Source organism: Neopelma chrysocephalum, unplaced genomic scaffold (genome assembly GCF_003984885.1).
Source record: "Neopelma chrysocephalum unplaced genomic scaffold, ASM398488v2 Primary Assembly neopelma1_22b, whole genome shotgun sequence".
NCBI classification, from domain to species: domain Eukaryota; kingdom Metazoa; phylum Chordata; class Aves; order Passeriformes; family Pipridae; genus Neopelma; species Neopelma chrysocephalum.
The window spans coordinates 7,508,963-7,522,843 of record NW_020897690.1 but is presented as its reverse complement, the minus strand read 5'-3'; the positions used below and the strand labels follow the sequence as shown (position 1 = coordinate 7,522,843).

The following is a 13,881-nucleotide window of genomic DNA, read 5'->3' as shown; positions in this document are numbered from 1 at the left end:
GATGGCATTATCACTTTAAAGAAATCATCCCAAACCCCAAACTGGAGGTCTGGGCATGAGCAGATTGTTGGATTACTCTGAAAATAAGTGAATAACTAAAGAAAGCATTGAGGAGAAAAATAAAATGTAAAATGATGCCTCTGCTTTCTGCATTTGCGTCGCAACTGTATAATCACATAAATTCTCAAGGAATTTATATGCTTCTTTTTCAGAATAAGGTGGAGGGTCTTCGTGAGAATCTTTATTTTCTCTCAAAAGAGAACCTTTCGACAATGCTGGAAGTTATCCTGGAACATACAGAAGACTTCACAGACTCTGCCTATACCAGTCATGAGCACAGAGAACACATTTTGGAGCTGTCTAAACAGGCTAAAATGGAACTAGAGCAGCTGGTTTCAGTGTGGATGCAAGCTGTAAGAGCTTTTTAGCAAAGTAAATCTTTTCACCTCTACTTTGGAAAGAAATTTTTAATGCAGTCTTTCCTCTGTTCTGGGAAGAGAGAACTGAGTGTATTCCTCACAGTGAGAGCTGATCAAGGAAGCCACAGTTTGTTCTGTGCTTCTGCAGCTTCCATATGTTCTGTCCTCCCCTTGCCCCAGTGTTATTGCTTCATTGATTCTTTGATGGCTAAATTAGGCTATTGGTGGCAGTAGACTAATTTTAATGAAGCTGTAATTGAAACAAGGCAGTGAACCAAAGTATCATTGTGCAGTCTTAAACAGTTAGGTATTTTGTTGGAGTAGTTCAGAGATTTCAATTGTCTTGATCTCATAGCAGTGACCACAGTTTTGTTTCCTGTTTTCTACAGAATATTGAAAACAGTTAAACTATTGGAAAGGGAAACACTAAAAAACTGACTTGTTCTTTTTTAATCTTGTGGAGAGAGGAAAGAGACACTAAGACTTACAGGCTATTTTTGTTTGTCCTTTTTTATGTGATTTAAATGATGGCAGTTTTTCTTTTTAGAGAAGAAGCATGTTAAGCCTCTCTCTTGTCATTTGTCTTACTTGTTCCTTGAAGATGATAGAAGATACGTGCAAAAGAGAGAGGAAAAGCAGAGATGGAAAATGCAGTTTCTGGTTTTGATGCTGACTTGCTTTCAGTCTTGCTTCTGGGAAACATATAGCACAAAATCTTATCAACATTCTGAAATATGGCAGATGTGTACTAGTATAGGATACTTACTTAATTGAGTGTATTATTTATGAGAAAGCATTTTTGTTCCTTTTTATCTCTTTGAATCAGATACTGCAGTCAGGTGTTCTTAACACAGTAGTGCAGTTTGAAGGACATATAAATCTTACTGATAATACAGAATATTGTTATTGCAAACAAGACACATATAGAATATTAGTTGCATAGACACCTTTAACTGTAGGAACTAAACCTGTGTTTAGCTTGGTGTTGGTTGTTAGCCCTGGTAGGCAGCTGTGTAAACACTACTCAGCAATAACTAACACATCCCCATGTTGTCAGCACTGTTTTTATCACAAATCCAAAGCGGCACCATGCCAGATTTATGAAGAAAATTAATTCTATCCCAGCCAAAACTAGGACACTTGGGTATTTCTAAGCTCTTTTACTGGTGGAAAACGATCACCTCTAAATAATTTACATGCTATATTTCAAGTGATAGAAATGAGAGCCTTGTACCAGATTATGCATATATATGATCCATGAAAATACTTGGGCATGCACGTGTGTGCTTATGCTTTAAGTATTTTTATTGATAAATAACCCAGCCTAGCTGTGACTAAAGACACAGTAGCAGATAAAATAGCATCAGCTCACTGAAATGGCTATTTAGTTTCAGCTCAATAGCTTCATTGGAGGGTGAATATTTTCTCAAGGACTCTTTAGAGTCTCTTTTTATAATTCAATATAGAACATTTGGTATAACATTTTAGGTATCACTTCATTTTAAAAGGGTGTTTATATTGAAAAAAAAAGCCTTAAACTCTTGTTTTACTCTAGGCTGGTTAGACAGAAGATTTTAGGAACTTGGCAAGCTTAAGGAAACCCTTTTCCTGAAGAAAAGCTCAGTGAGACTTAGAAATAAATTGCTGTTGAATGGAAGCAGTCACTTAGATTGAACCACTATTATTTTTAGTTTTAATTTTGTGACGAATGTTTCGATAAAAGAATTTTAGAATATACACAGGATGTGCAAAGGAGTACATTTCATCTAGAAGGAAAAGGCCATCTTCTAAAGCTCCTTGAACTAATGACACATGACATGAAGGTGGGTTTTGCTGGAGTTTTTGTTTAATGTCTTGTTCATTGCTTTCTTTGGCTTGTAGCAAAACCAGAAGACAAAGGATCTCATGGAAGACTTGGAAGTAGCCATTCTAAAAACATGCCAGTGCATGAATGAACTTAAAAGAGAGGTAAGTGTAGCTTAAGCAAGATAAATTGAGTTTGGATTTTTTACTTGTTATATGTGAAGTTGTAAAATGGTATCCTGCACCCGAAAAGGCTAATATCTATTTATAGAAAAGAGTAGTTACATCAGAATTACATCAGGGAGCTATTGTCTTCTCTGTGCTTATTGATTAGAAATCTGTTGGATACATGGGCTCGTTGCTAACTGACAAAAAAGAAGTGTTTAAAAGTAAGTACTATGTATATAATCATTACTTTAAATGTAAAGGCAAAGTTTCCTTGGGGATTTGTGTGTCACTGTTTTAAATACTTTTTCTTGTAGTGTGCACCTAAATCAATAAATTACATTTGCAGTTTGTTTGTACTTAACCTATTCTATTGATTTCTATAGCAGAAATATGTTATGACAGTGCCTTATATTCAGGGTTTTTTCTCTACTGTTGGCAGCTGTGTATGTGGCTGTTGTAAATCATGTTTCTTTTCCTAAATGCAAACTTGCTGGTGGTCAGCTTCCATACACACATAGAATAGCTGCCTCATTTGGTACATGGGATGGACTGCATTTGCTGATCAGGGTCTTCCCCCTTTCTGGTAAGGAATAGCATTGCTGCCTTATCTGTTACACAGATTTGAGTCAAATACAGAATTACTGGTTTCTGGCAGCTTCCTAAATATTTGCAAATCATTCAGATATCTTTTCAACTGCTTCAAATTATTGTTCTTATAAACAAATGGAGAAATGAAGACTAAGAACAGTGAGGGTTTCAACACAGAGCAGTGCAAAGTTCTTAGGGAAGCATGGTGAACTTATTAGGCTGAGCTGTCAGCTGCTGTAACTGGAAAACCTCAACTGCTCCAAAAATCATGCTCCTCTTTTTTTAATATAGATGAAATGAGAAATTTTGTCTTCTGGATTAAAGTTCCTGCAGTTGTCCTGAGGAATTAAACAGTGCTTTGAATCTATTTCAGTTTCAGTAAAGTGCTTTACACTTCTGCTGTCAGGCAGCATGTTGGGCTCCCAGAAAGTGGAGGGTACATAATTTGTGCTCTTTGATTAATAGTTTGTAATGTGGTCACCATTATGTAGGAAGTCAGTCACAGAGCTTTTCCAAAGTGGCATTCAGCTGCTTTAACTGTAAGATTATCATTTTTGAGTAACGTCATTCCTGGGTGCTGAATGAGGTAGAAGAGATGATTCCCAGTCAAATTAGTATGCAACTGTGTAATTTCATAGATCGTAAAGCCACAGGTGGCTGGAATATGGTATGTGGAAGAAATCATTAATATCTTGTATTTTCTTGCAGCTCTATAAATGTAAATGTTAACACATCATCCTGCCTACAGGTTTATATTTATGAAAATGTCATGCAGCAAAGACTACACATGTACCACACTTAAGTTAATTTTCTATTTTTGTCACCTGACAAAGTTCTTTATCTTCTGTAAACCAGCTAACAAAGGTGGCATAAAATACAAAATGGTAGGTTACCTGTGCCCTGTGATGTAGCTCCGTATTAAAAGCAATGCAGGTGAAAACATAGCACACTGTTTTAGGAATTGTGGAGCAAATTGAGTGGGTGTGGATTTCTAAACCAGCAAATCCAAAGTCCTCTGTTATTTGCTTTGTTGACTTAGAGTTGAAAAGCTTGCTTTAGTAAGAGCCATTTTAAAATGCACAGGATTGATGCTATGCTTAGAAGTAAGTTTAGAGTGTTATGTCATTTTTGTTGTTCTCTATGTAGTGATTGAATTGATCCCCAAGTAGCCATGCTTCTTTACATGGCTGAGGAGGACTGTCCTGTCAGTCTAACTTGGGGTCAGCAACCAGGATCTCACTGGTAAAATGAAAGTATTATGACTCTAATTAAAAAGCTTTTGAGAGCCTGAGTGGCTGAGAACACAGGACAGCCTTGTTAAAAGTAGTTCTTTCCCATCTCTGTCTCTTTATGGAAGAAACGAAAGTTACATTCATTCCTTGAGATGATTTTCCTGCTAATGATCAGAGACAGCATTAACTAGAAGTATATTTCTATCTTAGATCATGATGAAAAGAATCTCTAATGAAAAGGTAATCTCTATGTAGCCTATCTGTAAATGAGAATTGCCAGTTCCTACTTCAACATTACAAGCCTTTCACATATCCTTTCTTCAGAGCTGACTTCATTTCTGAGATTAGTGGTTTGTGCTAATTTTTAATGCCATGCAGGCAATGTTATATAAATAGTTTATAGCAGGTTGTCATAGCTGTTTTCTTTCCTCTCTAAAAACAGCTGCAGCAGGTTTTGAGGCAATAATTCAGTTGCCTTTTGTGAAATTAAAAAACAAATCCAGAGAAAGTTAATTCTGGGTGCACTGTACTGCTAAGGGAAAGGGGTAAAAATAAATAGAGTCCAATGAAATAAAAAACACAGCATATCATTACAGTAAACATTCCCTTCTCTGCAGCATCAGTTTCAAGCTCATTGCATTCGTAAGAGCTTGAAAAATACTTTTTCCTTGAACAGCCAAGTTGTTCTATATTCAGTGTAGTCTAGCAAAGTGAGTGCAATATTACAAGACTCATAATAGTCTTATGAGCATAAGAGTACTCTTCTCTTTCTAAAGAGGTTGCTGTTTCGGTTTTACCTCTGTTCTTAAGGGCACAGGTAAACCTCCTGACTGGTTACTAGAACTAGTAGCAGCTGTCATTGATAGCTGTTGTCAAGCAGAGTCCTTCACAGCACAATTTCAGCACATCTGTGAGTCTGAAAGTGTATCTGGATTTAGGGATGTGTTTAAAAGGAGAACCTTCTCCTTTCTTCTTAGGAGTGTGAGTGTTTGAGACTTTTCCAAGACCAATCTCCTTGTAGAAAAGGTGTGTTTTACTTTCCTAAGGCTGTGTCACAAGCTATATAATTCTCAAGCTTTTCTTTGCACCACTGATAATTCTAATTTCTAATGTATTATAAATTCGTATGTTGTATGGCTTCAGTCTGATTCACACAGTTCTTTATGAAAAGTGGAGTGGACATTGTTCCTTGCTTATGCTGAACTTGATGACCCACAGATTCATGCACCTGTTTTTTCCCTATCTGTAACATAATCAGAAAGCAGCAGTGTGGTAACTTCATGTCCTCATTTTACCCAGCTGCTGTTTTGTTTCCCTCCATATTTGGTTGTGGGGTTGTTGGTTTTGGTTATTTTTTGTTGAGTTTTTTGGAGGTTTTTATTGTTTTGTAGTGGTTTGTTGTTTTTTTTTTTAGTGCCGTGCATTTTACCCTTTACTTTGAATAGTGATAGAAGAAATAAAACCCAGGATAATAAGCAAGCTGTATATGAGCTTTCATAGCAGTAAAATTTTGCTTCTTGGAAAAATCAGTATGTCTTTTAAGTTTGTTTGACTTCTTACTGAATTAATTTTTTTTCCTTCCATGGTTTATCTCTCCTTTTAATGCTACTCAAGGTCCACAGTGCAGCAACATCTCTGGCAGCAGATCTTCTGAAATACCATACAGATCATATGGTTCTCAAAGCATTAAAAATCACAGGAGTAGAAGGAAATCTTGAAGCTGTAGCAGAATATACTTGCAAGCTATCAGAGCAGAAAGAACAACTTGTTGAGGTGAGTTCACAGCACCTTTCATTGTGTAAGACTTAGAAAATGAGTGGCTGGATTTGCATCAATCTGTTCTTTAAGAAGGCTTTGGTCTGTGTTGGTTTTTTTTTTTATTTTGTTTTCCTGATATGTTGTTGAATTTTGTATTGTTCTTTGTAGGGTCTGAGCCAGAGGTGTCACTGTGGCATACAGGTGTTGTAGAAAGCATATACAGTTGTACCCAATTCTCCTCCTGGATCTAGACTCAATCTGTATGTATATGTTGAGTCTAAAATATTAACAAAAAAATGGGTTTCTAGATCTAAGAAGAGATGATAACCCTTTTCTTTCAAGCAGGAGGCATCTAGCAATAGCTGAATCCAAATATACAATAATGCTGGAAATTATATGGTAAAGTTTCTTAATTCAGTGATTTTGACCATTTTGAAGGTCTTGTGTCAGTCAAGAAAGCCACTGAAAATCTTTCTCCTTCGTGAAAAGCAGTTTGTATGTTCCATGGACTGATGCATTTATGGTTTTGTATGGTAGTATTCACACATATGAATAAAGAGGACTTCTGAGTACTGAGACATCTTGGTTTATAGGAGTGTCTGTGGAGAGGATGTCTGGCACCTGTACCTTGTTGCTGTGAGCTAAGGGACCTGTACAAGTAGGAGACATACAAAGATAGATCACTTTGATCTGAAATATGGGTCATGAAAGCCAGCAGCTGTACTTGCGTGGTATCTAATATTAATTTCTAAAAAAATACAGTATACAGGGCTTGAGGAAGTATGAATAAGCAGAAGCAATACCCTTGAACTTCCAGGACTAGCAGATCAATGCTGTGAATTTGTAATTTCAGTTTTAATGTCCCCTTTATCTGCGACTATTTAGATGAGGTTTAGTGTTTGCATGTGAGCATTTCTGATGGACAGTGCAGTAGGTTTCATAAGTGCTGTCTCTGTCTTAGAAAATCCTTTTGATCTGAAAAATTCCATGTTCCTTCTTGAGCAAAAGTTCACTCTTAGTCTTAATGAAAAAGAAAAAAAAAGGATGTTAGCTTAATGTGAAAGGAAACAGTATTACTTCCCTAAACTAATTTGATGCTGATTTGCTCAAATATAATTCAATCCCCTGGATGATGAAAGCCTACATTTTCCACATCATTGCTAATTGCTGAATAAGCCTGCTCTGGTGAAATTATTTAGGCTACAATATTTCCAAGTTCTATACGTGTGTGATTGCTTTCAGTTTTATTCTGTCATAAATATATGAAATTGTTTTTGTTTTATTTTAATTTATTTATTAAGAATTGTGTTTCTCTTGGTGGTTTTCTACACCTCCCAAGTCAGAATTTTTATTGTAAATGCTCCATGAGAAACACCCATCTGTGTGGTTCCCTGTAAGTTTCTGGACTGTCAGAAGCCTTATGTGTGTTTGTTTGTGGGGGTTTTTGCATGTACACCTTTTCTCACTTCTAATGAAAGCATATTTTTTACCATTCTTTTCATATTTTTTTAAAAAAATCTAGATGTGTCGCTTATTGAGGCATGTTTCTGGAACGGAGCCCCTTGAGATTACTTGCATACATGCAGAAGACACCTTTCAGGTCACTGGCCCACAGGTATGTTTAGCTTTCAAATTGGCCACTTCTACTAGACATAATACATCAATAAAAATTACTTGTGTGAATTTTTTGGAAATATAATGTTGAACTGTTCAAAGCAGTTCTAAGAAGGAATTACACTTTAATCCTGGGTAGCAGCTAAAAGAACACACAAGGAAGATCACCAAGCCTGCAAATGTCAGATGACTACACTACAAAGACATAATAGTAGCAGTTTAATTTTGTGTTTTGCCTGTGGAGGCATTTGTGAATTCATGTGGAACGCTATGTACTAGGACTTGCAATAGCAAATGCTTTGTTCTCTGTCCAGATAATTTCTGCTGCAGAAACACTGGCATTACACCCATCTAGCAAGATTGCAAAAGAAAATCTTGAGGTGTTCTGCGAGGCCTGGGAGTCTCAACTGAGTGACATGTCTTTATTGTTGAGAGAAATCAATGATGTGTTTGAAGGAAGACGAGGTAAGAATGCTGTGTGGAAATAGAAAAATGTAGTTTTCAAAACACATAATCTAAGAATTTTAAGTGTGATTTAGGAAATACTGTTTTCTTAAGAGAAGAGTGCAAGAAACAGTTGCACATCCTGTGAGATCTAGGTATCAATACACATGTATATTGGTTTTGTATAGATGTTGAATCGGGCTGCTTACTGGATTTTTTCAAATAAAAGCAGCCAAAAATTTAAAGGTCTGGTTTTGTGTATGATTAGGTATGTTTAACTTTCTGCACTGTGGTTAGTTCTAGCAAAATCAGATGGAATTGTTGAAAGGACACAAATGCATTAGACACAGCTCTTTGCCACCAGTGTCCAGATATTAGGCGTGTAGGGCTTTCATCCCACCTTTTGGTTTGTCTAAGACATATCAGCTCATGAGAGTCAAGATACAACTTAAATTGTGTGACATGTTTAATAATTTACTGTATTTTAGGACAATACATATATCCATATATATTCTATACTGTCAGCTTGCCTTGTATTCACTTCATAAAGTAGTGAATGTAGTTATTTGATTTTTAAACTGCTGTCCTTCCTCCTGGATGGAATCTTTGACGACTCTGCACAATCTTGGGATATTTGCTCTGGTTGGTAAGTTTATTGGTATTTGTACAACATGTAGAAGAAAAGCATGGAATCTTAAGGAGAAAATTCTGTGTTTACTTTTAGCATAGGGTAATTTACCTTTAAAATGGAAGGCATTTTGGTTTTCATTTTTGTCCAACATAATTTTTTCCAGATTATGTCTTTAGTGTAGTCTGTCATACTTCTTGCAGCTATGTGTTTGTTTCAGTCTTTAAGGTATAATTGCATACAGATAGAATGTAATATATAATAATACTGAATGTCTTGTATTTTTAAGAGAATTGCTCAGGTTTTAAAGTTTAGAGTTAGTTAAATACAGGGACTTAATTTTTTGTATCTAAGATACAGAAAAAGTAAATCCTTATTCAGGTTAGATGACACTTTATCAATGATACAATACTTCATCTTGCTATTAACGTGAGACCCATTAACATGAGACCTTTTTCCATTTTTGGAGCTTATTTTGTCAGTTTAACTTTCTGTACTTGATTTTTTTGTGTAAGCAGTTCTTTTCTGCCAGCATTGTGAGCACAGTAGCAACCAGCCACAGGGTGTAATATTTTAAATTGTTGCTGCTGGTTGCTAGATGAGTGTGTGCCTGAGCCTCAAGACTTGTAGAAGGGAAACATATGTTGAAATTCTAGGTGGGTTTACAATACTTGTGTGTAGCAGAGGTTATTGGGAATTTGAGACTTTTGAGAAATACGTGATTGTTATCCTACTTGTTCTTCCACCTTGGTCTGGAATGCCACATAAATAAGTGTAGCAGTCAGAGATTCTGTTTATGGGCCTTTTAACATTCAGCGGGTTTTTGGTTTGTTTTGGGAGCCAGGGACATACTCACTTTCTTTAAACATAATATTTTATAAAATGAAACTTAAATTATGGTATTGCTCTATTATTAATGTGTTAGAATAAATTTGGAATTTCTAGGGCTGATAATGCAGTATCTGATTTTTTTCATACAGTGGTCTAGCAGGGTTGAATGATAACGTTTTTATGTATTTATATCTATCTGTGCGTGTGTGCATACATATATATATTGCTATATTTAAAAATAATAGGATGAGAATCGTGCAGCCACAGCAAAGCATATACTTGGCTCTCCAAACAAATTGTTCTTGATGTGAGGTGCCCAGCTTCCTCTGTAGTTAGTAACTTTCTCTTGGGGCTGCTGATGGCAGGTAACACATTTTCCATAAATGGCACTTTCCACTTTCTTTAAAGCATCATTTCACAAGGGCAACCCAATGTCATTGCTTGAAGGAGAGAAAAGAAAATGGATAGGTGTTGGAGGCTATCTCATGCGTGGACCTAGGTGAAGACTACTTCTCCTGTTTCGCATAGCCAGATGAGTCTGTTTTTATTAGCATCTCTCATTTCCTCAGTCTTTCAGCATAAAGTGTTCTGATACCACCACTGGTAAGATACTAAGCGTAGCTTATGTTCTCTATATGGCCTCAGGTACATTAGGCCTTGCATTGTCAAAACAATGCTTAAGAGATCATGTCTCCATTTTCCTTGTCTTTTGGACCAGCCTAGTAGGGTCTTTCTCTCTGAATCTGGTTTGTTTCATATTAGCCATCAGTTATCTCCTTAGAAGTAATTTGGTCTCCTATATCCACCCATCCTTTACAAAGTTTTCCTTTGTATTGTGAGCTAATCCGTTTTTGTTTGCTTGTTTTCTCTTGTTGGACTTCAGATTGACCCTTGTCATTAAAAAAAAAAGGGGGGGGGAGCCCCCTTCCCCCTCAGTACTCCCACCTTTTTGCTACTGGAAAATACCCTTAAGTTGCCTTGACACTTTGGGCAGTCTCCTAGAAAATACAACTGGTGACCCAGTAAATAAATGACACAAAAATATTTGTTTGCTAAGAGAGTATAAGAGTGACACTCACAAAACTTTTGCCCCTGAACACAATGAAGTTTCACTATTTCATAAGACTTTATTCTTCTCGTAATTCATGATACTTGTCTTAATGTTGAGGTTGGTAAAAGTGTCTTTATTTTACAGACTAAAATATATCAAGTGCTTTATTCCTAGTAAAATTGTGATTGTGTGTAACAAAATATAGAATTACAGTAACAGGTATATATTTTTTTTCTCCTCAGCTTAAAAACCTGTATTTTTGTACTACCAGTTGAAATGTTTGACTTTGTTAGAGAGTTCAGAATACAGCTTAAGATGCAAAAATTGAATGGTGACTAAATGTGCTGGACACAGAAAATAAAATAAGCATTTTTTGGATTACACTAGATTCACATTGTTTATACTAATTTCTTTATTTTTACAAGCAATTGCATAGCTCCTTATCCAATTTTTTTTCATAACAGCAAATGAGGTATTTCTCATACTGAGGTTCAAAACTCACTTGGATAGAGGACTGTATTTAGCTTGAAACTGAAGCAGTATTTTACTCAATTTTAATATAATCACACCAGATCATGCCCGAATTTAAATGGGCTTGTCTTAGGGAGCAGGGCACGCAGGCATGTTGGGGTAGGGGAGGTTGGTGAGATGCCATAGCCCAGTAACCCTCATGTGTATTTCAAAAATATTTCTGTGCCGTGCAGAACTGTATGGGGAGGTAGAGTTGTCCCTCTTTTACTCAGTCCTAAACCACTTCTTAATCCAGTGGTGAGGCCCATTCTCCTCAATGTCAGTGTGTCTGGTCTGGGCTGAGGAGAGTGACAGGCTCCTCAAGAGGGAGGCTCCTGCCAGCTGGGAGGTTTGGTTCTGCCCAGGCAGGGATCATTTTGTTTCTTTAGCTTTGATACTTAACTGAAACTCTTGTACTTTGAGATGGATCACCTGACAGAAGTACCTCTCATCGATCCAAGCTGTTGGATATCAGCCACTCTCTTTTTTTTTTTAAACATTTTGGTTTCAACATGCTGGATAAGAATGTAAATAATTCTGTGATTACTCCCTTGTAACTTGGTCGGAAGTGAGAGAATGGTTTATGAAGATAACTTACTTTTCTGCTCTCCTCTTTTGTTTTGCCCACTTGATTTGTGAGGAGTTATATGATCATGACGATTTGGGAGGGCCGTAGTTGATGAATAGGCAATACAGATGAGGATTTCAGAATGAAGAAATTTGAATTGTAGAAAGAAGAGTGAAGCAGAGTGAAGCACTTCTCAGAGAAGAAGTGACATGAAAAGCAGGATTTGGAAGTTGAAATAGATGCACTTTGGAGGGAAAGACATGATTTGAACTAATAGAAAGCATAAAATTGGAAGACAAGAAGAAATAAAAATAAATTATAAGTTAAAAAATTAAAAAAGGAAAAACATGTTAGAGAAAATGCATTAGGAAAGCATAGGCAGACTCAAATAAATAAAAAGATCATAATGTGGCAAAAAGCCTCATATTATTATAGCAAGATCTGACACACAAACTAAGGAAATTAAATACCTGAAAAATTATATATATGTATTCTCTTAATGAAATGAAAGTTCTGGGATTGTACTAATGTAATTAAGTATTTTCTGAATAAGTAGAATTATCTCTGCCCTGAGTTGATCTGCTCTTTTGAAAGGTCCTATATCTGTGGGTCCAGCAAGATGTGTTTTTTGTTTGCATGGTTTTTTGGTTTTTAGGGTTTTTTAAAAATTGTCCCAAGATATAAACAGTAAGATCCTTCTTCTTTCTGAATATAAGCAACTAAATGAATATGAGCAACTAAACCTTGCAAAGCCAAATAATGGGAATTACTTCTAGAGCAAAGGCAAGGTTTTTTCTTATTTCTGTTTGCTACATATTTCCATTTGGTTTCCGTAACTTCGTAATTGACCTTTTGTGTGTGAGAAGTGTGTCTTCTCAGTATGCATTTGTATTCCATTTATTATGTCAAAACTTTTTGTGTTTGAACTTATTTTTTAACAAGGCACAAGTTTTGACATAGCTCCAAAGAAGATCTTTTATGCTGCAGCATTTTAAAATTACAAGTTAGCTTTTGTTCTTGATATGTCTTACATGCTTTCTTACATGCCCTTTAGCTGATGTTTTGATACCTGGGATATTGTAAATCACTTCTCATAATTTGTATCAGTCTTCAGGGAGAAATCTTGCTTGGATACATGTTTGGGCAATTCATATCTGAATAACTCTGAATTCCGAAAAAAAATAGTTAGGCAGCTTGTTCCCTGATAGCTCATTCATCTTTTGCAAAACTGGGTAGGGGAAGAGGTGATCTTAGAAAGTAAGGTTACATTTTTCATATTTATCAGGAGGGTTGAGGGACACTTCTCAAGATCCTAAAAGTTGTTTTTTAGGAGTCAGTTGCCTAGACATGATGGAGCTCACAATCTTTTTGTGGTGTCAGGAGATAAAGGGCATGCTTTCAAAAAATCATGAATGCACAAAGGAACTGTCTTCTGAGGACTCAGAATGGAATTTCTCTAGGAGCTGATACAAGATGAGGAAGTAGCGACTGTAGGAGGGTTTGTTGCTTGTCCTTTGTTGAGATGCATCATCTCTGTAAACCTGGTAGTGACATCCATTATAGTACCCTTGGGGTTTTTTGAGTAAAATCTTATTTCTTACTAGCTTTTAAGGTTGTTATTAATTTGGTTTAGCAGTTTTTCCTCTCCTGAATCTATTGCAATAAATATAAGTCTTCATAGATCATTAAGGCTTCTGGTAGCTGAAGCTCTAATCCTAGGCTTTTAGCCCAGGCTCTGTTTCTTCTTTTTAATAAAATCTTCTTACGAACTTTTAGGTAACACGTAAAAGGATTTTTTTTTTCCTGATTGTTTTGCTCAGATTTGGAATATTTGAGGCTCCCAGTGATACAAGAAACAATTGAATAAGTATGTAAAATGCTGTAGAGCTTTTTTCTTTATAACATACCATGCATGTGGGATACATATAGTACAGTACAATGTGAGGGTTTTATTGGCATTTTTTAGAAAAACCTGCCTAGATATTTCTTACTAGTGGCAGTGTCTACTCCAAATTTTAGACCATACAACCCATGCCAAGACAAGCCTTACGTGAGCTACCACTGCATCTTCTATACTTTGCAACAAAATGAGTGCATGTAAATAGTGAGTCATTGGAGAGAGTTGCTTTACTCTCTATGGAATACAAGCAAGGGGACTAGAAATATTACTGAGGGAAACTGTTCAGAGCAGCTTTCTTAACTGCCAGTTGCTGGGAGCTAAAATCTGAACAGTACAGAGCTCTTGGCCTGTCTCTCTGAAAGCATGA

The 13,881-nt window shown here is 36.2% G+C and overlaps 1 protein-coding gene across 1 annotated transcript in view; it reads left to right on the top strand.

Annotated features, from left to right (window-relative positions):
* Positions 1-13,881, top strand: part of CTNNAL1 (catenin alpha like 1) — a 58,473-nt gene that overhangs the window by 35,360 nt on the left and 9,232 nt on the right. Inside the window, exons 7-11 of the mRNA XM_027679381.1 lie at positions 213-413; positions 2,301-2,387; positions 5,825-5,983; positions 7,491-7,583; positions 7,897-8,047. Of these exons, the coding sequence (XP_027535182.1) occupies positions 213-413; positions 2,301-2,387; positions 5,825-5,983; positions 7,491-7,583; positions 7,897-8,047 (691 nt within the window). The remainder of the gene's footprint in view (positions 1-212; positions 414-2,300; positions 2,388-5,824; positions 5,984-7,490; positions 7,584-7,896; positions 8,048-13,881) is intronic.